Consider the following 26,193-nt stretch of genomic DNA (forward strand, 5'->3'; position numbering starts at 1 on the left):
GTCAAACAACAGGGAGGGAATACAGCCCCCGCCCATCAACAGAAAATTGGATTAAAGATTTACTGAGGCTGGCCCCACCCATCAGAACAAGACCCAATTTCCCCCTCAGTCAGTCTCTCCCATCAGGAAGCTTCCATAAGCCTCTTATCCTTCTCCATCAGAGGACAGACAGACTGAAAACCACAATCACAGAAAACTAACCAAACTGATCACATGGACCACAGCCTTGTCTAACTCAATGAAACTATGAGCCATGCAGTATAGGGCCACCAAAGATGGACAGGTCATGGTGGAGAGTTCTGACAAAAGATGGTCCACTGGAGAAGGGAATGGCAAACCACTCCAGTATTCTTGCCTTGAGAACCCCATGAACAGTATGAAAAGGCAAAAAGGTAGGACACTGAAATATGAACTCCCCAGATCAGTAGGTGCCCAATATGCTATTGGAGATCACTGGAGAAATAACTCCAGAAAGAATGAAGAGACAGAGCCAAAGCAAAAATAACACCCAGCTGTGGATGTGACTGGCGATGGAAGTAAAGTCCAATGCTGTAAAGAACATTGCATAGGAGCCTGGAATGTTAGGTCCATGAATAAAGGCAAATTGGAAGTGGTCAAACAAGAGACGGCAAGAGTGAACATCGATATTTTAGGAATCAGTGAAACTAACACCCAAAAAAGATGTCCTTTTCATTATAGGAGACTAGAATGCAAATGTAGGAAGTCAAGTGATACTGGGAATAACAGGCAAACTTGGCCTTGGAGTACAAAATGAAGCAGGGAAAAGGCTAACAGAGTTTTGCCAAGAGAACACACTGTTCACAGCAAACACCCTCTTCCAACAACACAAGAGAAGACTACACATGGACATCACCAGATGGTGATAATCAGATTGATTACATTCTTTGCAGCTAAAGATGGAGAAGTTCTATACAGTCAGCAAAAACACGACCTGGAGCTGACTGTGGCTCAGAACATGAACTCCTTATTGCCAAATTCAGACTTAAATTGAAGAAAGTAGGCAAAACCACTAGACCACTCACATATGACCTAAATCAAATCCCTTACAGTTATACACTGGAAGTGACAAATAGATTCAAGGGATTAGATCTGGTAGAGTGCCTGAAGAACTATGGACAGAGGTTTGTGACATTGTACAGGAGGCAGTGATCAAAATCATCCCCAAGAAAAAGAAATGCAAAAAGGTAAAATGGTTGTCTGAAGATGCCTTACAAATAGCTGAGAAAAGAAGAGAAGCTAAAGGCATAGGAGGAAAGGAAAGATATACCCATTTGAGTGCAGAGTTCCAAAGAATAGCAAGGAGAGATAAGAAAGCCTTCCCCAGTGATCAGTGCAAAGAAATAGAGGCACACAATAGAATGGGAAAGACTAGAGATCTCTTCGAGAAAATTAGAGATACCAAGGGAACATTTCATGCAAAGATGGGCACAATAAAGGACAGAAATGGTATGCACCTACCAGAAAGCAGAAGATATTAAGAAGAGGTGGCAAGAATACGCAGAAGAACTATACAAAAAAGATCTTCATGACCCAGACAATCACAATGGTGTGATCACTCACCTAGAGCCAGACATCCTGGAATGCACAGTCAAGTTGGCCTTAAGACGCATCGCTAGGAACAAAGCTAGTGGAGGTGATGGAATTCCAGTTGAGCTATTTCAAACCCTAAAAACAAATGATGCTGTGAAAGTGTTGCACTCAATATACCAGCAAATCTGAAAAACTCAGCAGTGGCCACAGGACTGGAAAAGGTCAGTTTTCACTCCAATCCCAAAGAAAGGCAATGCCAAAGAATGCTCAAACTACCGCACAATTGCACTCATCTCACATGCTAGCAAAGTAATGCTTAAAATTCTCCAAGCCAGGCTTCAACAGTACACGAACCATGAACTTCCAGATGTTCAAGCTGGATTTAGAAAAGGCAGAGGAACCAGAGATCAAATTGCCACCGTTGGATCATCGAAAAAGCAAGAGAATACCAGAAAAACATCTGCTTCTGCTTTCTTGACTATGCCAAAGCCTTTGTGTGGATCACAACAAACTGTGGAAAATTCTGAAAGAGATGGGAATACCAGACCACCTAACCTGCCTCCTGAGAAATCTGTATGCAGATCAAGAAGCAACAGTTAGAACTGGACATGAACATCAGACTTGTTCCAAATAGAGAAAGGAGTACGTCAAGGCTGTATATTGTCACCCTGCTTATTTAACTTATATGCAGAGTACATCATGCAAAATTCCAAGCTGGATGAAGCACAAGCTGGAAATAGGATTGCTGGGAGAAATATCACTAACTTCAGATATGCAGATGACACCACCCTTATGGCAGAAAGCAAAGAAGAACTAAAGAACCTCTTGATGAAACTGAAAGAGGAGAGTGAAAAAATTGGCTTAAGTCTATGTTCGATACAGGATACAGGATGCTTGGGGCTGGTGCATGGGGATGATCCAGAGAGATGATATGGGGTGGGAGGTGGGAGGGGGATTCAGGATTGGGAGCTTGTATACACCCGTGGTGGATTCATGTCAATGTATGGCAAAACCAATACAGTATTGTAAAGTAAAATAAAGTAAAAATTAAAAAAAAAAAAGAAAAGAAAAGAAAAAATTGGCTTAAAACCCAACATTCAGAAAACTAAGATCATGGCATCTGGTCCCATCACTTCATGGCAAATAGATGGAGAAACAATGGAAACAGTGACAGACTTTATTTTTCTGGGCTCTAAAATCCTTGCAGATGGTGACTGCAGCCATGAAATTAAAAGACGCTTGCTCCTTGGAAGAAAAGCTATGACCAACCTAGACAGCAGATGAAAAAGCAGAGACATTACTTCGCCAACAAAGGTCCATCTAATCAGAGCTATGGTTTTTCCAGTAGTCATGTATGGATGTGAGAGTTGGACTATAAAGAAAGCTGAGCACTGAAGAATTGATGTTTTTGAACTGTGGTGTTGGAGAAGACTCTTGAGAGTCCCTTGAACTGGAAGGAGATCCAACCATTCCATCCTAAAGGAAATCAATCCTGAATATTCATTGGCAAGACTGATGCTGAAACTGAAACTCCACTACTTTGGCCACCTGATGGGAAGAACTGACTCATTTGAAAAGACCCTGATGCTGGGAAAGATTGAAGGCGGGAGGAGAAGGGGACAGCAGAGGATGAGATGGTTGGATGGCATCACTGACTCAATGGACATGAGTTTGAGTAGGCTCCGGGAGTTGGTGATGGACAGGGAGGCCTGGCATGCTGCAGTCAATGGGGTCACAAAGACTGGGATATGACTGAGAGACTGAACTGACTGAAACTGAAGGCTAAATGACACACCTGCCAGTGAGTGGTGGCCCAATTCCATATAAAGAAACTTTTAAGGAAACAAAATATAAATGAGAAAGCTTTTAGATAAACTGTTAAGAATGATTATGCTTTAGAAATACGTCTAAAATATTCTCTCCAGATTTTTGTAACTTGAAACTCTAGAGTTACACTAAATTAAGTGAGCGAAGTTTATTGGATAGCTGGGTCATTCCCAAATAAGACAGCAAAACATTAATGACTGAATATTGACTTCCTCTTACGGAGAAACTAAAGGTGTTTGGCATCGCTGTTGGTTCAGTGGTAAGGAATCTGGCTCCAATGCAGGAACCACAGGAGAGGCAATTTCAGTCCCTAGGTCAGGAAGATCCCCCAGAGGAAGGCATGGAAACCCACTCCAGTATTCTTGCCTGGAGAATCTCACGGACAGAGGAGCCTGATGGGCTACAGTTCATAGATCGCAAAGAGTCGGACACAACTGAAGCGACTTAGCACAGGTGCAGTATTGTTCTTTATACCATCAGATTTTCCTTTCACCACCGGGCACATCCTTTGTGCTCTGACGCAGCCCCTTCCCTCTTTCTGGAGTTAGTTCTCTGTTCTTCTGCAGGAGCATATCGGACACCTACCAACCTGGGGTGCTCATCTTCCGGTGTCATATCTTTCTGCCTTTTCATACTGTTCATGGGGCTCTCAAGGCAAGAATACTGGAGTGGTTTGCCATCTCTTCTGCAGAGAACTCTCCATTATGACTCGTCCATCCATGGCATGGCTCATAGCTTCTTAGGATTGCTCAAGGCTGTGATCCATGTGATAATTTTGGTTAGCTTTCTGTGATTATAGCTTTCATTCTGGAGTCTGTGGATTGTAGTTCTTGCTTCTTCTGTCTGATAGATGAGGATAAGAGGCTCGTGCAAGCTTCCTGATGGGAGGGACTGACTAAGGGGAAAACCGGGTCTTGCTCTGGTGCACAGGGCCACGCTCAGTAAATTTTTAACCCAGTGTCTGCTGTGCTCCCTTCCTGTTAGTTGTTTGGCCTGAGGCAACCCAATCCCAGGGCTACAAGCTCTCGTTTTGTTGTTTAGACCCCATGGACTGCAGCACACCAGGATTCCCTGTCCTTCACTGTCTTCCAGAGTTTGCTCAGATTCATGCCTACAGGCTCTATGGGAGGGCTGTCGGCAACCTCCAGGAGGACTTATGCCAGCCTCCCAAGACTGCTGCTGCTGGCGCCTTTGTCCCTGCAGCAGGCGACAGCTGACCCACGCATCCACAGGAGACCCTCAGACACTCACAGGCAGGTCTGGCTCAGTCTGTTGTGGGTCACTGCACTTTTCCTCAGAGAAAACGAAGAAAGAACATTAAGGCATGTGCAAAGGCCCTGAGATAACAAGGAGATTCCTCCATTCTAAGAACTAAAAGAAGGCCACGGTGCTAAAGCACAAACACGGAAGGGAACAAAGAGCGGCAGAGGCCAGGTGGCTCAAGATTTTACAGGCCGTGTTAGCCAACAGGGGATTTTTTATTTATTTTTGGTTGGGCTTCGTTGCTGTACGGGCTTCTCCTCCAGTGGCTTCTCTCTTCGCGGAGCACGGGCCCTAGAGTATCTGGGCTTCAGCAGTTACAGAGCACAGACTTGGTTGCCCCACCACCTGTGTGGTCTCCCCAGACCAGGCTCGAACCCATGTCCCCTGTGTTGGCAGGCAGATTCGTAACCACTGGACCACCAGGGAAGTCCAGCCATGAGAGATTTTTTTTATTTCAAGACATGAGGGGAGACTCTGAAAGACCTGGAACATTTTAAGGCTGTTTTACCATGTTTTCCAAAGATGACTGTAGCAAGTGGGCAACATCTTAGAGAGGGGTGCGGGAAGAGGGGGCAGTGTTACACGCCTGATGCATTTAGAGCGCTTGGCCCAGTTTCTGGCACAGAGGAGGCATCCAGCGATGAAACTGACATTATTACCCCATCACCCAACCTCCCCACCTCCCGAGTGGGAAGTGAAAAGACACCACCTTGGCCCCACTGGCCGACCTAGCTTGTTACTCCAGGACCCAAAGTATGCTGTCTGTTAGGAATAGCAATTTTAATAGGTAACTGGTGGGGTATCAGGTCCTGGTGCCTGTGCATTCAGAAGGGAGCCTGGGGGGATAACTGGTCACCGGAAAAGACTCCTACTCTCACCTACCCTACACCCATTAACTGGGAGAACAGGTAGGGGTCAGTCCAACCCAGAACATGTCAGAGGTGATGACAAGAGGCGGGAATGCCTGGGCTAAGGACTAGGGGGACACAGAGGGCAGAGTAGGAGCCAGGGAGCCAAGAAAGAGCAGAGTGGGAAGGGGAGAGGGTGGCAGGTCTATTTGCAGCGCATTGGCTCTGCAGCGGCTCCTTTGACGTCTGTCCCCATCTCCCTAGAAGGAGCAAGCCCTTCTCCAGCCCTGACGCCCCCTGCCTTTCTCCCTCACTTGCCAGCTTCCTGAACACATGCAGTCTGCACTTTCCACCCACTGCTCTCTGGCTTCCATCCCCATCACTGCAGAAATCCCTCTAGCAAAAGTCCCCAGGGACCTGACCAGCCTCTCTGACCCTAGGTTTCCTCCTCTGCCCGCCCTGACTGTGCTTTCTCCTCCAAGAGCATCTTTCTGATCTGCTTCCTAAAATGTCAGTGCTCCTGAGAGCCCTGCCTGGACCATCATCTCTTCTCACTCCATACACTCTCCCAAAGCCACCTGGCCCACTCCAGTGGCGCCCACCACCTCCTTGGGGCTGGGAACCCCCAAAGTACCTCCCTAGCTATTACTGCCAGCTGCTGGCTATGAACAGTCCAAGTAACCGCCCTCCACACCCTCTCAGCACGTGGAACACTGAACCACTGACTCCCGAACATCCGGGAAGAACCTCCCCATCTCCAACAACCTGCTCTCACCCTGTAAACTGGTTTTTTTACCTGGTCTCATATGCCTCTTCTCTCGCACAGATGGAGCTTTCTACACATACAATCATCACTGTTTACAGATTCCATATGGATGAGTTCATCGAGTCACTAAAATCTACTTGTTTAACCCCAAAATCAATACTCGTGATGCCTTCGCTGTCACCTTGGACAGGCACAGAGCAGGGAACGCTTGGGTCGCCTGATATGCAAGGTCCCAGCTGAGGTTGAACAAGCAGATGCTTTGTCTTCCAGTTTCAGCTGATACTGTAAACAAATGTCCCATGGGAGGTCGAGTGGTTGCTATTTTTTCTCATTTTTGTGCTTGTGGAGGTGATTCTGCTGTTTAAACTGGCCCCCAAGTGTGGCGCTGAAGTTGTCTGGTATTCCCGAGCACAGGAAGGTTGTGATGGGACCTGGGGAGAAAACACCAGTGTTAGATGAGTTTTGTACGGGGATATTTGGTTCCCGTGGTTAAGACACTGTGCTTCCACTGCAGGGGGGCACAGGTTCAATCCCTGGTTGCAGAACTAAGATCCTACACACCAAGGCCAAAAATAAAAGGAGAGAAGGATGAGCTTTGTTCAGGAGTGAGTTATAGTGCTGTTGGCTGTGAGTTCAACAGTAATGACTCAACACTGTATATAAGGTATCTTTCAAGAGAAACACACACAAAACATGGTTATATATTGATCAGTTGATGAAAATGTCGTGGTCAGAGGCTCGTGGGAACCATACCCTATATTTCCTCTGCTGGCAAAGTCTCTGGATTAGCTAATTCAGTGTTTGCGGTGACGTACAGAACATAACTACCACAAAGAATGAGGACTGGCCATACTAATCTGATCACGCAGCCTCCTTCCTTCCCCGAGGCCTCCCTCTGCACAAGAGATAATCCAGACCATTTAGCAGAGTGTTCCAGATCTTTCTTGGTCCAGAACATCCTTGCTTTTTAGCACCACCACTGATAGGGCCCACATGGGGTCTTATTGATAAGATGGCTCGTTATGTCGACCTCCCAAGCAAGCAAGCAAAGAATAAATCACAGTGATCTGTGAGACTGACCAAATTGCCCCAATGGCATCCTATTATCTCACTGGCGCCCATCTTCTCAAAGCTGCGAGATCACCAGATTCTAGGCCTCTGGCTACGTGATCTCAGACAGCTTTCCATGGGTGGGGTCTAAGGACCCCGTCAGAAAGGGAGGGCACTGCTTCTCCTTAAGAGCCAGTCACCCTCTCTCTGCCCGCTAATAAATTCCCTTTTCTTGCCTGACTGCCCGGCTTGCTCTCTTTTTCTCTGCACTCGCCTTATACCTACCACTCCCTCCTCCAACCCACTCTCCAAAGCTTTTCCCTCATCTTTCACTGCAGGCTCTAAGCCCTCTGCCTCAAAGGCCTTTCCTCCTTGGCGCCTCTTGATGAATTCCTACACATCCTTCAAGACCCGGCTTAAATGGCAGCTTGTCTGGGTCTTCCTCTGGCAGAGCCTGACACTACCCTCTCTGTTCCATGTCTCTTACAGCTCTGCCCACAGTGCCATGCCCAATCTATGCACACGTCTCCTCTCTCCCGTACTTGGTGATAGCTTGGAGGAAGAATGCAGAGGCGGGTAGTTGTGTGTGTCTCTCTCTTTGCAGAGTGCATGCGCTTCACACATCATTCATTCCATAAACGTAAGCGGAGGCCTAACATGGTACCTAACAGGCCCCATACTAGGCATCCAGGGTCCAGCACTGCCCCACACGTGTGCAGCGCTGGGCCCACGGTGTGGCCTGTGTGTAAGAGCGTGTGGGATATGCCACGCTTGCTGTGGACCTGCACTGTTTGTGGCTCTCGGACACATCGTCCATTGAATTCAGGCCCATGTGACCTGCTGATAAAGAACATCTAGACGCTAACCCAACAGGCTTCATCCAGGCAGTAACGAGAAACCCTCCAGGGGATGCCCTGCCTACCCTCCCCACTCCCCAACAGTCACTGCCTGACCCAGGTTTTGTCTTTTTATCCCAAAGTTATCATCCATCCTGTGAGATTTTCTCTGGTGAGTCATCTGTCTCCCATCCTTTCTCTGCCTTCCTTCGTCTCAGGGAGAGGAGGTGAAGAGTGGGGAGGGGGGAGCCGTATGGGGACCCACCACATGCTAGGCGTGTGCAGGCAGTTCACATGCCAGAGGCAGTGGCAGGAAGGGCCTCCTCTGTGCCGGGCACTGTCTGGCACTGTGCCTCTGTTGGCTGGGCTAATCCTCGTGCCAACCCTCCAAGGTAGGTGGTACTACGGTCGCACTGCACAGACAGGGAACTGACGCCCAGCACGGAGAGGCAGCGGCCAGGCCGGATTCAGGCCACAAAGCCAGCGCCCTGCACTGCACACACTGTCCTCACAGGGCACGAGACGTCTCAGTGCACACCCGAGAAACAGACCTGAACGTGCCAGAAGTGAGATTCAAGTCCAGGGTTGGGATACTGCAGATGCAGCGCTGTGGACCCACATGTAGCGGTGCTTGAGCTCCAGCCGTAGGGGAGTGAGGCCCAGATGCAGACGTCCCTGCAGTCAGGCACTTCCCTCGTCTGCCTGACTCATTAGACAGGGAGGCACCTGCTCTGGACAGGACTTGCCCGCCCCGAGTCCCTTCTACTGGAGCTTGCCCTCAAGGACATCCTTATACCTGTGTATCTCTGGGCCCATCTGTGTGCCAGGGGGTGCTAGTGGTAAAGAACCCGCCTGCCAACACAGGATACACAAGAGATGTTAGTTCAGTCCCTGGGTCAGGAAGATCCCCTGGGGGGGAAGGAGGGCGTGGCAACCCACTCCAGTGTTCTTGCCTGGAGAGTCCCATGGACAGAAGAGCCTGGCAGGCTGCAGTCCATGGGGTCACAAAGAGTCAGACACGACTGAAGAGACTTAGCCCACACCCAAGAAGGGAGACCCTGCCAACCACTCCTGATCCTCTCTTTATCCGTGTAACCTAGGGCCAAACACAGCACCTGGCTCAGAGCCAAATCTCAGGAATGATTCTTGAATTTAAAGAATGAGGTAGAGAGTCGCTCTTCCGGGCCAGGGGTGGAGGGTGAAGGACAGGCAGCTGTGCAGGGGCTGGGGAGGGGCTCGGTGTACATATTTTGGGGAGAGATGGGGCTGTGTATGTCGGGGAGAGGTTGACTCTGTGTAAGCCCTTATGTGCTCAGTGTCAGGGTGCAAAGACTGAAGTAGATTCCAGCAGCAGTGGGAGCCTGGGCCTAGTGACTGTTGCCTGACATCGGTGCAGTCGTAAGAGGCTGTGCAGCTGGTGCTAGACTTATCAGCTGGTAATTAAGGCCAAGTGGGTGAGTTCCTGAGGGTCTGGGGCTGATCTGTGTTGCGTCTTGCTAATGACAAGCCCCTAAAAAATGTCCATTGGTGGGGACTGATTTGTTCATTCAACAGGTGAGTCCCACCTGGAGCAAGTTCAACTATTTCAATGCCATCCGATGATAACGTGAAAGCTCAGGGCCGTGGAAGCCCCAAGATGAGGCCCTAAGCCTGCACAATCAGGGAAAGCTTCTGGGAAGAGGCCAGTCAAGGAGAAAGGTGACGGAAAGGCATCCAGGTTGGGGCTATTGATTGGCAAAAGCATGTGGGCTGGAGACAGAATTTGGGACTCAGTTCCACAGGTCACTGAAGCCATAAGAACGAAAGGCCCTGAGGAGTAACTGGAGAGGGAGGAGAGTCTGGAGCAGCCCATAGAGTCCCAGGAAGAATCAGAAGGAATTTCTGGAGAGGACAGGCCTTGGCTCCTCCCACACAAGGCCAGGGATGGGAAGACAAGCCAAGGGTCAGAGTGAACCTGTCGTTGTCCCCAAGAGGATACCAGGATTTTTAGGCTCAGTGCCCTGAAAAGAGGGCAACCATAAGTCTCCTGGGCCTCATGAGAGGCAGTCCTGGGAGGCTGGGGCCCAGCCAATGGCAATTCCCAGCACAGCTGCTCCTCCCCCTGGCCCGCGGCACACCCAGGCTGCCTGCGGAAATCCGCAGGCTGTCCTAGGTTTTCCCAAACACCCTCCCTGGTTCTGACATGAGTGCCGGCTGCCCACCAAGTTGGAGTGCTGGCGGCCAGGACCCGGTGCCCAGAGAGCCCTGAGAAGTAGCCGCTCAGGTAAGGCCAAAGGCCATCTGTGTCCAGAGGTGCCCTCGGCACACCTGGCACACCCAGCTGCGGGAAGACTTCGCTGACTGCGAGTCAGGGGAGTGGCCGGGGCACATGGCCATCCTGATGGTGGAGAAGGGAAGGGCCCCACCCGCCCCTGCTCTGGGTGCTCCCCCTTTCTCCTCAGCTGTGAGCAGAGGTAGGAGCCGAGGACTGAGTGGGAGAGGGGCTCACAGAGGGGCGAGGAGCTGAGCAGGTCGGGCATCCCTGCCTGGGCCTGCGAAACCCCGCCCCCGCTCTGGGTTGGGCTGGGCAGGGAGCCCTGGGCTGGAGCCTCCTCAGATGCTCCCTGAGAAGCTGCCAGGGGTTCCGCCCACCTCAGGCAGGACTGAGCAGAGACCAGCAGGAGATTCAGAGCAGGGGCCCCACATTCAAGTTGTAGGTAGTATAGACAGGAGAGCAGAGAGACAGGGTAGGGGGCAGAGTCACTCCAGCCTCCCTCCCTGGGGATCTGTGGGGCTGGGGCAGGGAGTGCACACATCAGGCAGCTTCCCAAAACCTGAGGAAAGCAGCCCGGACCCAGAGTGTGGGCCAGGAAGCTAGCCTGCCTGGGTTCAAGTCCCAGCTCTGCTGCTTACCACCTGTGTCACTGTGGGCAAATGAACTAACCTCTTTGTGTAACCTCCTTCCACATCTGTAAACAGGGAATCAAACATATACCCTTGTGTACAGTTGCTGTATTGATTCATGCCAACTGCTCGGATAATATGGGGGGGGGCGGCGCATGGAGGGGAGAACAGCATGGTGACCTCCGATCTGGAGCAGACTTGGAAATGGCAGCAGGAACCCCTTAAAGCAGGAGGCTGTGCAGACAGGCTCCCTGAGGTTCTGGGGAGCCCAGGGTGGTGAGACCATGTTGCACACATCAGTGGACCCCCCAGGAACCAGACAGAGAGTTTCCAAGAGCACACACAGGCACTCCTCACTCTGAACCATAGTCACGTTGCCCAACTGGAGGTAAATCGGATTCCTGTGTGCTCACAAACTCACCAGTAGAAGTGACCAGAGTGGCATTTCTCATTTTGGTGTCTTGACAAGGCTGTCCCACAAGACGACAAAAAGAAAAGGTTCTGTGATCAGAAGAGCTGGTGCAGTGCTACCTATTCTGACCCCTTATTCATAATGTGAATGTAATCGCAGGGTCAGGCAAACTGAACACAGTGCTTGCCTACCTTTCTTAAACATGGAATCCTTCTCTTTGCTTCTGTTGCCAGGCCATTGAGCAGGGTTCCATGGAATGCCAGTTTGGGAAGCACAACTCCTCTTTGAAGCCTAACATACAAAGAGAATCAATGTTCCCTTCTTCTAGTTCCAGCTGGTTTGCCATTGGCCTTGCTTCAAGTGAGTCACACATGAGCAGGACAACTGTCTGGATATTTCTAACGTTAGACCAGATGGGAGTCTGGGGACAAGGTTCCAACCTTCTCTTTAGCCCCATCTCCCAAGCTGAGTAAAAGGCACAGAACAGGTTCCCCTTGGGAAGAGGCTGCCTAAGAGGGGAGAGAGCCATGCTCAAAAAGGGAAAAAAAAGGCATTCCAAAATCTGGACCACTGAGGAGGGGGAAGGGCCAGGGTTAGGACAGACAGGGAAGGTGGCATTAGCCACCCCCTTAAGCCCTGGGAGGAGCAGGTGGCTTCGCTCACTTTTATGGGGGACAGTTGGTTCTGGGCTGAAGTACCTGTGCTCCAGGCCCACCTCTGCAACTGATCAGGTGTGACCCTGCATAACCCCTCTGAACCTTAGTACCCCTGTCTGTAAAGGGGACAAGGATAGAGCCCAGCTCTGCCATGGCCATGAGGATCAAAGCTGATGACCCAGTTCTATAAAGCAGGGAGAGGGAGTGCTCTCTAAACGTGGGAAATGACCATCATCCTCTCTCCACAGTAGCCGCCGACGCCGGGGGCCACCATGAACTGGGGGATCTTCGAGGGGCTCCTGAGCGGGGCCAATAAGTACTCCACAGCCTTCGGGCGCATCTGGCTGTCCCTGGTCTTCATCTTCCGCGTGCTGGTGTACCTGGTGACGGCCGAGCGAGTGTGGAGCAACGACCACAGCGACTTCGACTGTGACACTCGCCAGCCGGGCTGCTCCAACGTGTGCTTCGACGAGTTCTTCCCCGTGTCCCACGTGCGCCTCTGGGCCCTGCAGCTCATCCTGGTCACGTGCCCCTCGCTGCTCGTGGTCATGCACGTGGCCTACCGCCAGGCCCGGGAGAAGAAGCACCAAGAGGCCGTCGGGAAGGACGGCGGGCGCCTCTACCTGGACCCCGGCAAGAAGCGGGGAGGGCTCTGGTGGACATACATCTGCAGCCTGGTGTTCAAGGCCGGCGTGGATGCCACATTCCTCTACGTGTTCCACTCCATCTACCCCAGATACACCCTCCCCCGCGTGGTCAAGTGTCACGCGGCCCCGTGTCCCAACGTGGTGGAGTGCTTCATCTCCAAGCCCGAGGAAAAGAATATCTTCACTCTCTTCATGGTGATCACAGCCCTCATCTGCATCGTCCTCAACCTGGTGGAGCTGGCCTACCTGGTGAGCAAGAGATGCCGGGAGTGCCTGGCGGCCAGGAAAGCCTGGTCTGAGAGCCTGGACCACCGCCTGGACTGGGTCACCTCTTCTTCCAAACAGGGTGATCTCCTCTCAGGCGACCTCATCTTTCTGGGCTCAGATGTTCCCCCTCCACTCTTACCAGACCACCCTCAAGACCATGTGAAGAAAACCATGCTGTGAGGGGCTGCCTGATCAGGCCTGGGTTGGAAGGACCTGGGAGCCAGGGTGCAGCCTTGGGGGCGGGAGTGCTGAGCTGAGAGTAGGGGCAGCCAAGAGGGAGAGTCAGGTGGCCTGGGTTCAAATCCTTTCTCCCCAAGTTCCTGCCACCTATACCAGCTGTGTGACCTTGCGCAAGTTCCCACCTGGAGCTGAACCTCGGTTTCCTTTTGTATACAATGGAGATGATAAGCCCTGCTGAACAAGGCTGGCGCTGTGAGGAGGGGTTTAATAAGAGAATATTCGTGCACATGCCTCCAAAGTGTGGGGTCCATGGTCAGGGCTTAATAAAATTCAATTCATTCACTGATACAAGGTGACCTTTGCTCCTTCAACCTTGGCGAGCTTTATTGACTCCTTTCATTAACTTTTCACCCCTGCACAGGGCTGCACTTGATCTAGCCAGGTAAGGACTGACATGACTTAGCAGCAGCAGCAAGAGGACCCCCAGCACTCCTGGGGGGTCATGCTCCTTGCTCTGGGTCAAGTCTAGCCTTTATCCCCAGTTGCAGTTTTAGGCCCATGGGTTGTCTGCAAAGAGAATGAAGCTTAGTGAATAAGCAGTTGTGTGTCTCAGGGGAAAGTTCATGGACTTCTAGTCATAACGCTTGACTTTGAACCCAAGTTCCACTGGGACTCTGGGAGAGCAACTGCAGCTCCTCTCCAAAGTGGGTTAATAATATCGAGCTGATGGGATGGCTGTGAGGTGGGATGAGCTCACGGCTTCAGACGAGGTTAGCCGGCTGTAAAAGGCCACATAAACGTTAATTACTGGTATTAGGAACTGCTCTATAAATGCTTGTGGGAAATGAGATGGAGGAGCCCCTCCCTGGCTGCACATTAACCTTCCCTATCCCAGGCCCAAGGCCCCTCTGCAGCCCCCACCGGGTCAGGCTCTTACTTCCCCAGAAGCCCAGGCCCGTGGAGGGTGGACTGGGAGGCCATGCCTGGCCCCATGCCAGCTGGAGAATTTCATGCTGCAATCTGCATTCCTTGTCTCCACCTGGACAGCGGTGCCTCATCAAGAGGAACAGAGGGTGGGTGGATGGGTAGGCCCTCCCACCCCTACGTCTCACCACTCAGATACATCCTGCCACAAGCAGGGAGCAGGAGGAGGGCCAGTGCAATCCTGGGCTGAATCAAGGTTGCCCCTTTCCATAGATGTGAGCTGCTGAGGGTCTCACCACCAGGCTTCCAGAGAAATGGGTAGGAGACAGGCCTAGGGACAAGAGGACAGTGACATTTAGGCAACGGCGTGGGAGGCAGGGGCAGGAAAAATGCCATTTGGTGCTTACCTGGGCCCGACCATGAACATACCAGGCTCCAGCGTCTGCTCAGGCAGTTTCACCCATATACCTGTCAGCATGGCGAGCCAGACCCAGCCATGCCCACTGAGCTGCAGAGACGGCGTGGGCCAGCGGAAAAGAGCCACAGGTGTTTGCCCTGAACATGTGCCCGGGAAGTCCGCCCACCTGCCTGCCTGCCTGCCTGCCCACCCGGTCACTCCCGTTTGGCTCACTAGTTCAGAAAGCCCCACCCAGCAAGGGAGTGAGGAACAAAAGCTGCCTCCAGGAGGTCCCCAGGCAGACGGGCAGACACGCCAGCCCAGGGACAGGAGAGTGGCTGCTAGAACCAAGCAAGGTGAGGACCAAATCGGGCAGGAGACTGAGCTGGGAGGCAGAGACCCGGTGGGCTGAGGATCCCAGGGGACCGAGGGCTGTGGGCTGGGCTTTGGGAGATGTAGGGGCAGACAGGATCTCTGGAGAAACTCCAGGGAAGCCCGAAGGAAGGGGAAGGACTGTCCTGCCAGGCCAGAGGGAAGACAGGAGACTAGGGATGAGATAAAGTAAGAGGCGGGATGAGGAAGTAGTGGGGTTTCAGTTGGGTTGAGCACACATAGGACGCACAAATGCCTACTGTGTGCTCACTGGTCCAGGCTCAGTCCTGAGTCCTAGGGAATCAGAGATGAATGAGATATAGAGGCTGCCCTCCAGAAGCTGACAGTCTGGCATGGAAAACAGGTAAATAGACTATTTAGGTACCCATGAGGCACTCTGCCAGGACAGATAGAGGACGGTGCTCAGAAAATGTCCCAAAGGCACCAGGTCTGAAGATGGTTGATTCCTGAGTCAGGGCAGGGGAGGAGCCAGAGGCAGAGTAGGACAAGATGGCACTCCACCTAAGGGGTGTGGAGGATGGAGCACGCAGGACATGGCCTGAACGACACAATGGCCCACATGGGCAGCAAACAGCCAGCAAGCCAACGGAGAAGGAAGGTGTCTCTGAAAGCAAAGGTAGACGGCGGGGGGAGGACCATGCCAGAATCTTGCCCCTGTCCCTTCCCCAGTCCCTCCCAAAGGCTGGAATGGTTAGAATTCCAGAGAACCCAGTGGGGTGAGGACAGTCAGCCCTCAGGGCCAGCACTGAAACAGGAGCTGGCAGGATGATACCAAGCCACCGTGATTCCAAAGAGCCTGTTTGCTTTGGAAGGGAATGTCAGGTGGGGGAATGTCCTGGAGCCAGAAAGATGAGGGTAGATATTATCTGAGGTCTGCACGGGGCCTGGCTCAGGCTGGTGCTCAGTTGGAGAAAGTTGAAGAATAAAGATACATGTCCCTCAGACTTCCCTGGTGGTCCAGAGGTTAAGACTCCAGGCTTCCACTGCAGGGGGCGTGGGCTCAATCCCTGACTGGAGAAGTTCTGCATGCTATATGGTGTGGCAAAAAAAAAAAAAATACAGATACACATCCCTCCCCTCCTGCCCGGTCCAGCCCGGCAGCTGACCGAACAGTGGATCATCCAGTCCACATTTTTCAGTGTTTCTTTAGAAGCTGTGCGACACGTAGAGCCGAAGGTTGGAGTCAGCGAGCTTGGTAGGCACATCATTACAGGATGATTACCCTTCACGTGTACCTATTACTTTATAGAATAAAATATGTCCTGATTTTGGAACTGGAAGATGGGAGCTCAAGACCAGCTCTGCCACTTCCAGCCACGCGCCTTGGGCGGGTGCCTCTCTGGGCTTCAGCTCCCTCCCTCTGAATCTAGGACAATGGCAATCGCTACCCCACCAAGTCATGGCCAGTGTGGACATGATAACACGATGGTTGTGAAATCATGTGCCCATCACACCCTTAATGAAGGTACCCATTTCCAGGTTCTTCCAGCCCTGTGAAGCCAGGGGCCAAGATCGTCCACTCAGGGAAGCGAGGCCAGGGTCAGCATGAATTGGGCGTTCCTGCGGGATGTGCTGAGCGGGGTCAACAAGTACTCCACGGCGCTGGGCCGCATCTGGCTGTCCGTGGTCTTCATCTTCCGCGTGCTGGTCTACGTGGTGGCGGCCGAGGAGGTGTGGGACGATGAGCAGAAGGACTTCGTCTGCAACACCAAGCAGCCGGGCTGCCCCAATGTCTGCTATGACCAGTTCTTCCCCGTGTCCCACGTGCGCCTCTGGGCCCTGCAGCTCATCCTGGTCACGTGCCCCTCGCTCTTCGTGGTCATGCACGTGGCCTACCGCCGGGAGCGGGAGCGGAAGCACCGCCGGAAGCACGGGCCCCACGCCCCTTCCCTGTACGACAACCTGGACAAGAAGCGGGGCGGGCTCTGGTGGACCTACCTGCTGAGCCTCCTCTTCAAGGCGGCCGTCGACGTGGGCTTCCTCTACGTCTTCCATCGCCTCTACAAGGACTACAACATGCCCCGGGTGGTGGCCTGCTCCGAGTCGCCCTGCCCCAACACCGTGGATTGCTACATCTCCCGGCCCACTGAGAAGAAGATCTTCACCTACTTCATGGTGGCCACGGCCGTCCTCTGCATCCTCCTCAACCTCAGTGAGGTCTCCTACCTGGTGGGCAAGAGGTGCCTGGAGGTCCTTGGCCCCAGGCCCCGAGGGTCTCGGCGCCGGGCTCACCTGCCGGAGGCATGTCCACCATATGCCCTCTCCCCGGGGGAGCACCCCCAAGGTGGGAACTCTGTCCTAATGAAGGCTGAAATGACCACGATTGATGCAGGTGGGTTTCCATAACTGGTGAGGTCGGCAGCTGAGACCACCAGACTCTCTGCCTGCTCCAGAAAGCCTGTTCCAGAAAGCCACCACAGGGCAGGTGGGGAAGGCAGGTGTGGAGCTCCAGATGCCCACCCAGGGACCAATGCTAGGAAGCAGTTTGGTTTCTGGGTCCTGAGCCCCGGGGGAGGCAGGCTGATAGCTGATGGGGACTTTTGTATATGGCGATAGGGTATGTCAAGTCCTTAATAAATATGATTTTCTCAGTACTTTGCAGATCGGGGACAGAGAGGGATGGGAAGGAAAGTAGGGGAGGGGGGGTCACAATGGACCTTGGAGAGGCGGCCAAGACCACTCAGTGGGCATCTGAGTCCTGGAACCTCAGATCCAGGTTTACCCATCACACACACACACACACACTCCCAACACACACCCCACAGAGCCTGCCCCCACAAGGTGGTGGGAAGCCCAGAGGTTGATCCAGTGGTCTCTGGACTCTGCAACCAGCTGGTCAAAGCAGGAAGAGAGATCCTAGGAGACCCTGTGCCAGTATGAGTTGGTGCCCCTCAGCCAAGTGCCCATGGCTCCCCCATCCAGGCCTCCCTAACCCTGCCCAGCACAGGTACCCAGGGGTGAATCCTTCGAAGGATGAGGGGGAAGGCCTGGTGTGGGTGGGACAGCGCTGAGAGAGAGTCCGGGATGGGGCGTCTGCCTGCGTGTTTAAGAGGCCCATCCCCATGGGCCAGGACCCATGGAGTGCCTCCAAGCTGACAGGTTCTTCATGGATCCTTAAGGCTGAGGGATTTCTCTTTACTGAATACACAATCCTTCCACCCTACACACACCACTCAGACCTCAACAGTTCCTGAAACGAGCTGGACTAGCTTGAGTCCCAGCATCCACACCAGTCTGACTCATGGGACAACCCTCTGGGAGACCCCCAGGCACCTCCCATTCAGCAACCCCTAAGCTGACCATGTCATCTTTCCCCAAAAAAGATGCTCTCCTCAAGCATCACTGCCCACCCACCCCCCAACACCCCACCATGAACAACACTGCCACCCACCCAGTTGTCCAAGCCAGGAATGGGTCTTGCATCCTCTGCCTCTCCCCACCTCCCAGCCCCTCATGGCCCACATCTCAGTGTGGCACCTAATCCCACTGATTTCAGCCCCTGAAAGTTTCCCGAGTCTGCCTCTCCTCTCCCACTCCATAGCCTACCCCTCCCACTGGGCCTCTCCCCCTGCCCTCCTCTACAAGGACAGAGTGGTTGTGTACAAATCTAACAACATCACTCCTCTGGCTTTGAAAGTCCCTCCACTACGACCACCATCCCCATTGCCCTCCACCAGACCCTGTTGACCTCCCCAGCCCCACAACACCCCCTCCTCTCTCCTGAAAAGTGAAAGTGGTAGTCACTCAGTTGTGTCCAACTCTTTGAGATCCCATGAGCTGTAGCCTGCCAGGCTCCTCTGTCCATGGAATTCTCCAGGGAAGAATACTGGAGTGAGTAGCAATTCCCTTCTCCAGGGGATCTTCCTGACACAGGGATCAGACCCGGGTCTCCAGCATAGCAGGCAGATTCTTCACTGTATGAACCACCAGGGAAGCCCCCTTTCTCCTGGTACCACCAGTAACACACCAAAGGGCTTGAGGATCCTCAACCAGACACATCACGCTGGGTCGTGCCTCCAGCCTTCAGACATGCTGTTCCCTCTGCCTGGAATGCCCTTCCTCCCTCCTCTGGGACGCTTCCTCAAACCCCAGAGACAGCCTTAACCTCCTCCGTGTGCCAGCCTCACCTGCCCCTCAGCCACTCTCCCCAAATTGGAGGGGTCTGTTCTCCCCATCAGCCTGTGGGCCCTTGACACATAGGACGCTGAGTCGTCCAGCTCCCCAGCTGCCTTCAATAAATGTTTTTAAATGAGTAAATATGGTCTATGAGCTGCTTGACAAAAGGGACCATGTCTCATTTATCTGAATCTGAACCCTCCACCACACCCAGCCCAGGGAGTTCAGCAAAGTGTTTCCTCGTTTGTGTGTTTTGTTGTTGTTGCTTTAATTAATCCAGCCTACAATATATATTTTTGGCCACCTGATGTGAAGAGCTGACTCATTGGAAAAGACCCTGATCCTGGGAAAGATTGAAGGCAGGAGAAGGGGATGACAGAGGATGAGATTGTTGGATGGCATCACCGACTCCATGGACATGAGTGTGAGCAAGCTTCGGGAGTTGGGGATGGACAGGGAAGCCTGGCGTGCTGCAGTCCCTGGGGTCGCAAAAAGTCAAAAGACAGTTGAGCGACTGGACGGAACTGAAAGTTTTTGTTGTTGTTTTTAAGTGTAACTCTTTTTGAGAACATATTTTAAAAGCAGTCTAGGAACATTTAGGACAAAGAAATAATAAGGATACCATAATTAAATGAATTCAAGACATCCTTAGGGGTACAGTTTATACAGCCATCCCTTGATATCCATGGAAGACTGGTTCCATATTCTTTTTCTTTAATTAATTTTTATTGGAGTATAGTTGCTTTACAATGCTATGTTAGTTTCTGCTGTAGAGCAAAGTAAATCAGTTATATGTATACATATTAATACATCCCCTCTTTTTGGATTTCCTTCCCATTTAGGTCACCACAGCAGTGAGTAGAGTTTCCTGTGATATATAGTAGATTCTCATTGGATAGTAGTGCATATTTTGGAGAAGGCAATGGCACCCGACTCCAGTACTCTTGCCTGGAAAATCCCATGGATGGAGGAGCCTGGTGGGCTGCAGTCCATGGGGTCGCTAAGAGTCGGACACAACTGAGTGACTTCCCTTTCAGTTTTCACTTTCAAGCACTGGAGAAGGAAATGGCAACCCACTCCAGTGTTCTTGCCTAGAGACTCCCAGGGGTGGGGGAGCCTGGTGGGCTGCCGTCTATGGGGTCGCACAGAGTCAGACACGACTGAAGTGACTTAGTAGCAGCAGCAGCAGCAGTGTATACTTGCCAACTCCCAGTTCAACCCACCTCTATCCCTTCCCCCAGCCTAAAGGTTTTTATAGGTGAGGAAACTTTGGCCTGGAGAGGAGAGGGGAACTTCCAAGTCCAAAGGGATGAGCTGAATCTGTGGAGGGCTAGGTCCCCCATGACCCTTGGAGAGCCTCCACGCCCAACCCCTGATTATGGGACAAGATCAGAGAGTTAGCCCTGTCTTAGGTCAAGGTCCCTGGAAGCAGGGCCAGTGGCAGGAGTTTGTGTGCGGGTAAGAAGAACAAAGGAAGCAGGATAGGAAGAGGGCGGAGCTGCACAGGGTATGTGTTCTGGGAAACTCAGCCTTGGCCTGAGCCCCATGGCATGCGCGGGCCTTTGGATCATAAACCCCATCACAGAATTGTCCCCCCAGAGTAAAGAGCAGCAGATTTTGGAACTCCCATGGCTGTCAGTCATTGGTTTCAGGCTTCCCCAAGCAGGAGAGCTGGTGGAGAAGGGTTGATGGGTCCCACTCAGTCAAGGTCAGTTCTCTGGGAGCAGCTATAAGCCACGAGTGGACGTCCCCCAGGAATGAGAGTGTGGGCGGGGCACCCAAACCACCCACTGGCCACCTGACCCCAGGAAACAAGATGGCCCCCACCACCAAGCCCAGACCAGAGCCGTGACCACCCAACCCCAGAGAACAGGGTGGCCGTCTCAGCCAGTTCAGAACCAGACAGCCCCACGCTGCTCAGCCCAAGGCAGCTCCAGCATGTTGACCTGCAGACCCGCCATGGACAACTCCCTCCGAGACTCCAGGCTCCTCACTCCGGGGGCTTCCAGGTCCAACACAGGGCAAGAGCATTGTAGAACCTTGACTAACCCCACACCAGGCCTTCTCACTGGCACTCTTCCCAGAGGTCTTCAAGTCCCAAGCCACTGAGCCCAGTGGAGACAAAACACCACCTGACCAGCCAGAAGCCATCATTCTCTGTCCTTCCATGAAAACTCTTCCTGAAAACTCTTCCCTCGCTTTGGTCCTGCCATCTTTCTCCTCCACCCTCCGCCTACCCCCACAGCTGCACCTACTTCTCATTCACTAAAGACTGGAGCACGTGACTGTGGCCTTCTGGTATTCTCTCACGGCCCACGGCCGCAGGGACCACTCACGTGTCACTCTGCCCTCTTCATTCCATGCCAGCCTCGTGGCCCGGGACCTCCTCCTCCACTGCATTTAGCCGGCCGCTCACAGGACTGCAACCCAGACCTGTCTTCCCCCAGAACTGCTCCACCTCTAGAATCTTCCATTCAGTTCAGGTTGGTAACTATTTACTGTTCACTTCAGTCAGGTGCACAGGATTTGTCTGGGAAGAATCAGGCAACAGTCCCTGACCTCATGGAGCTTACATGCTGTGAAGAAGATGGCTAATGAACTCGTGACTTGCTGGGAAAGCTGGGGGTATGGGGAGGGGCCAGCAGTGGCTGGGGAAGAGGGAGGGGAATCAACATTCAGGCACCCAGGAAAAGCTTCCCTGGGATCTCTTAAACTGACACCTAGAGAAAGAGGAAGATTTTGCCAGAGAAGAAGGGATTCCAGGCAGAGGGGAGAGTATATGAAAAGCCTAGCACAGAGATCAAACCTGATGCCAAGGATTGGAAGGAACCCAGGTGGGCTGGAGGCAGGCGAGCGGGCTCATAGTAGGTGTCAAGCTGAAGTAGACAGAAGCTGGATGTGCAGCACTTTCTCTAGCAGTCTTTGTTAGTGATTTCAGACTTTATCCTAAAAACAATGAAAAGTTACCAGGGAGACTTTGCACAGAAGCCGTGTGATCTAATTTACAGAGTCTGGTCACAGTGCGGAGGGGCCAGGGCAGGGCTCTCTGTTTGAGGCCTGATACAATAGTCCAAGTGAGAGAGAGCAATGGCCTCAACCAGGGTGTGCACAGGGGTGATGGAAAGAAACAGCTGGATCAAAGAAATGCTTACGAGACAGAATCTAAACGATGTGGTGACTTGGATGGGTGTGGGGATCAGAAGAGAGCAGAATCAGTGACACCCAAGTTTTTGGTTCTGGGTGGCGGTGCCACTTGCCACGCGGAGGAGTAGTTGTGCAGGGGATGCTGATAACTTCTGCTTCAGATGTGTCAAGTTTGAAATGCAAATAAGATGCCTGGACACCCCCTCTCATTCATCGACCATATTACACCCTGGCTCGCTGCTAAGACACTTATTATTGTTCACACCCGAAACCTTGACCTCTCACTTTCTGGACTTCCTCGTTTCCAACAATCTTTTTTTCTCCACCTGTCCAACCTCACCACATGTGTGCTCATAGCCTAGACCCCATTTGTAATGAGAACTGCACTATCTCCTCTCTCTTGTCCCCCTTTAGCAATCTTTCTGCCCCATCTACTGGTCAATAACCCCACTTATCTCGATGTCCATCACCCCCTTCACATCCCCACCTTCCCTCCTAACTCTAATTAAATTCTCCAGGTGGCCCCTGTTCCAGAATATCTGGAGAATAATATCACTGGACTAGCTGGTTTCAGGTGTACCTTCTGGCCACAAAGTTCAAGTGGGCACTCCACATGTCTAAGAAATTCTACATTTTCCTAAAACTTTAACCCTATTCTCCAAGATGACCTTATCATACCTCTCTTTCCCCAAACCTCGAGCCCCATTCTCTTAATCCCCCATTTCAGCAGAGAGCCAGGCATCCTATGCCAATGGGCAATAGAAGCAGTAGGCAAGCACTGGCTTATCCCCATCTACCAAGTCTGCCTTCTCCCCTTAACATGGATGAAGCATCGTGCTCCTGGTAGCCCCTGCTGCATGTGGGCACTGTCCCCCATCACCTATCACCCACCCCTACCCCCGGCTGTGTGGCTGTGTTCTGCAGCTATTGCCTCACTAGTCCTTCTCTGTAAATATATCTTATAACATTTCCCTCTCTCTTTTTTGAAAAATATCCTTCTCCAGCTACTACCCCACTTACAAAAAAACAAAATCCTCTAAAAGTTGTCTACACTTGACATCTCCACTTCCTCATCACTTTAGCTACTGCTATCAGGACTGCTCTTATCAAGATCCCAAATGGCCAACACTGTTGTCAAATCCACTGGTCATCCTCATCTTACTCCCTCAGCAACACTTGGCCATTGAGAGCTTCCTCCTTAAACACCATCTCCCCTTGACTCCCAGGCAGCACCCTCTCCTGACTTCTTCCCAGCTCGCTGATGGGTCTTTCGTGATTTCACTAATTGTTCTCGCTGATCTCTAAACGCAAAACGCCCCAGGGCCCAGTTCTCCACCCTCTTTTCTCCTCTGTCTACTCTGTGATCTTGTCCAGAAACATCCATAAAATCATCTCTAAACTGATGACTCTCACATTTACAAGTTCACACCTAACCACTCCCCTGAGTGCTGGACTCACGTTTCCAACTTCCTGTTGATCATCCAAAACAGAACTCCTAACCCCCGAAAAGAGGATAGATTTATGTTCTGTCCTGGTCTTCCCCGTCTTGGAAGATGACATTCCCGTCCACCCAGCTGCTCAATTCAAAGACCTAGATGTCTCTTTCCTGATAATCACGTCCCTACTATTAGCGAGTCAAGCTGGATATAATCCAAAATGTGTTCAAAGTCCATTCCCTTCCTACCACCTCTGACAACCACCTCATTGAACACTGGATACCTGAAGTGGCTCCCTGCCCCAACCCTTGCTCCTCCGCACTTTCTCCTCCATATGGCAGCCTGAGAGATCTTTCTATCATGTAAATCAAACCAAGTCACTCCCTTTCTTGAAACCCTCCCAGTGACTTCCCATCATGGTTGTAAAAATGATGATAAAATCTTTGCTATGGCCTGAAAAGCCCTACCTGGTTAGGCGCTGGCTTCCTCTCCAAATTCATCTCCCTAAGCCCTTCCCTTCTCGAATGCCACCCCTCCCCCCCCACCCCAGCCCCCTCCCCCCACCCCCACATACACCAGCCTTCTAACCACAGTGGGGTCTTTTTGCACCAACTTCTGCCAACCCTCTTCCCCAGAGCGTCACCGACTGTCTCCTTGGCATTCTCGTCTCAGATCAAACACTCCCTCCTCCAGGAGGCCCTTTCTGACCCATACCTCCCCCCATGAAACACACAGGCCACACAGTCACCCTCTACCACACAACCGCACGCCACATGCTTCGTGGCGGCTGCTAGTACAGGACGCTTTCCTATTTGCCCACATGTTTATTCTGTGTCAGCCCACTAGGATGGACTCCTTGAGAACACGGACTCTGGCATGTTCACCCCTTTATCCACCTGCACCCAGGATGGTGCTTAACACACAAAAACGCTTCAACCCACTGAGTGCGTGGTACCCAGGTGAAGACGTCTAGTAGGCTGTTGGGTATAAGGGGGAAAATCCCTGGCCAGGAGATACCAATTTGGGAGTTGTCAGCAAAACATCTGAATGCTCTTAGATGCTCAGTCGTGTCCGACTCTTTGCAGCCCCATGGACTGTAGTCCGCCAGGCTCCTCCGTCCATGGGGATTCTCCAGCGAAGCATACTAGAGTGGGTAGCCTATCTCTTCTCCAGGGGATCTTCCCGACCCAGGAATCGAACCGGGGTCTCCTGCATTACAGGCAGATTTTTTTACCAGCTGAGCTACCAGAGAATATATGAGATAAGATTTTGTTCCAAAATTATCTCTGACGTAGCAAAGATCGGTCTCATATTCCAGTCCTTACAAAGCCTCCCACATTACAGGGCACGCTCTCGGTTAGCACATTTAGAACAAAATGCTCTTTGGGGAAAACTTGTTAGCCTGAAATAACCTCAATCAATGAAGTTTTGCATATGTATGGGGGTCATTTGGTAGAATCAGAAAATAATGGAGGCAAAGACATTTCAATTAGATTCAAATATTATTTCTGGAGGTATGACCTTATAATTGCAAGTATTCGTCTTTTTAAGCAAGCCATTCTTATAAAAAAGTCACTTCAAGAACAATAAGGAAAGTGGCTATGTTGTGGAGACAACAAATACACACCTACCAGATGTTTAGTTTATTTATGCAGCCCGCTGCTGCTGCTGCTGCTAAGTCGCTTCAGTCGTGTCCAACTCTGTGCGACCCCATAGACGGCGGCCCACCAGGCTCCCCCGCCCCTGGGATTCTCCAGGCAAGAACACTGGAGTGGGTTGCCATTTCCTTCTCCAATGCATGAAAGTGAAAAGTGAAAGTGAAGTCATTCAGTCATGTCCAACTCTTAGCGACCCCATGGACTGCAGCCCACCAGGCTCCATCCATGGGATTTTCCAGGCAAGAGTACAGGAGTGGGGTGCCATTGCCTTCTCCATTTATGCAGCCTAGTATTATGCAATCAGGCTTTTATGGCAAAGAACAGAGTTTACAGCGTCATACACTGATTCAAAAAGCACTATGACACAAATAACTTGGGCAAAAATAAAGTTTATATGTTTTATAAAAGGTTCATAACAAAGCTTTAGTGATACTAACCCGGGTTTTAAAGAGAAATGTTAAAAGTTTAAATAAAACTGCTTCAGAAAATAGGAGGAGAAAAAAAAATAAAATGTCTTGCTACAATGTCTTATACAACATCTGATTTTTAAAATGTATAGTGAACTAAGTTAATAAAGGATACTATTATTTCAACCACACTAAAAGTTTACGTATTCAAGTTAGCCCCCAAACTTTTTGGCAAGCTTCCTCACTGGGAATCTAGGGGATTGCTTTTAATTTGGTTTTTATCTTCTATCTGGGCCACTATGGTAGGTGATTGCTTAAGCTCTGAGACTGGTTAATACTATACAGAAGCTATTTGGGGGAGAGATAAGAAGCCCTTGGACGGAGGCTTGAAGACCAAATGGAGTGGGACTGTAGGGTAAACTGTTATCATAAAAGCCCAGGGGATACAGTGTCACAGAGGAGGAAGTTAATGTCAGAAGCAGAGAGAAGATTCTAGGAAGAGTTTCTAAGAGAAGAAGAAGGTGCCCACTGG

At 51.5% G+C, this 26,193-nt stretch overlaps 2 protein-coding genes across 5 annotated transcripts; both read left to right on the forward strand.

Annotated features, from left to right (window-relative positions):
- GJB5 (gap junction protein beta 5) lies at positions 10,269-13,544 on the forward strand. 3 transcript variants are annotated; one of them, XM_005678730.3, is made up of 3 exons: positions 10,269-10,404; positions 11,670-11,796; positions 12,341-13,544. In XM_005678730.3, the coding sequence occupies exon 3, from the start codon at positions 12,365-12,367 to the stop codon at positions 13,184-13,186; it is 822 nt and encodes a 273-aa protein (XP_005678787.1). In that variant the 5' UTR covers positions 10,269-10,404; positions 11,670-11,796; positions 12,341-12,364; the 3' UTR covers positions 13,187-13,544. The 3 variants fall into 3 exon arrangements, with proteins under 3 accessions (XP_005678787.1, XP_005678786.1, XP_005678789.1); XM_005678729.3 differs by lacking the exon at positions 11,670-11,796; XM_005678732.3 differs by lacking the exon at positions 11,670-11,796 and having other exon boundaries at positions 12,344-13,544.
- On the forward strand, positions 14,784-17,491 carry GJB4 (gap junction protein beta 4). Of its 2 annotated transcripts, none has more exons than XM_018041168.1 (2): positions 14,784-14,863; positions 16,380-17,491. In XM_018041168.1, exon 2 carries the CDS (start codon positions 16,446-16,448, stop codon positions 17,244-17,246), a length of 801 nt encoding a protein of 266 aa, XP_017896657.1. In that variant the 5' UTR covers positions 14,784-14,863; positions 16,380-16,445; the 3' UTR covers positions 17,247-17,491. The 2 variants fall into 2 exon arrangements, with proteins under 2 accessions (XP_017896657.1, XP_017896662.1); XM_018041173.1 differs by lacking the exon at positions 14,784-14,863 and adding an exon at positions 14,871-15,516.

Source organism: Capra hircus, chromosome 3 (genome assembly GCF_001704415.2).
Source record: "Capra hircus breed San Clemente chromosome 3, ASM170441v1, whole genome shotgun sequence".
Lineage (NCBI taxonomy): Eukaryota > Metazoa > Chordata > Mammalia > Artiodactyla > Bovidae > Capra > Capra hircus.

Coding starts and splice junctions, on each gene's coding strand:
- GJB5 (XM_005678730.3), top strand. CDS start 12,365: ATGAACTGGGGGATCTTCGAGGGGCTCCTGAGCGGGGCCAATAAGTAC.
- GJB4 (XM_018041168.1), top strand. CDS start 16,446: ATGAATTGGGCGTTCCTGCGGGATGTGCTGAGCGGGGTCAACAAGTAC.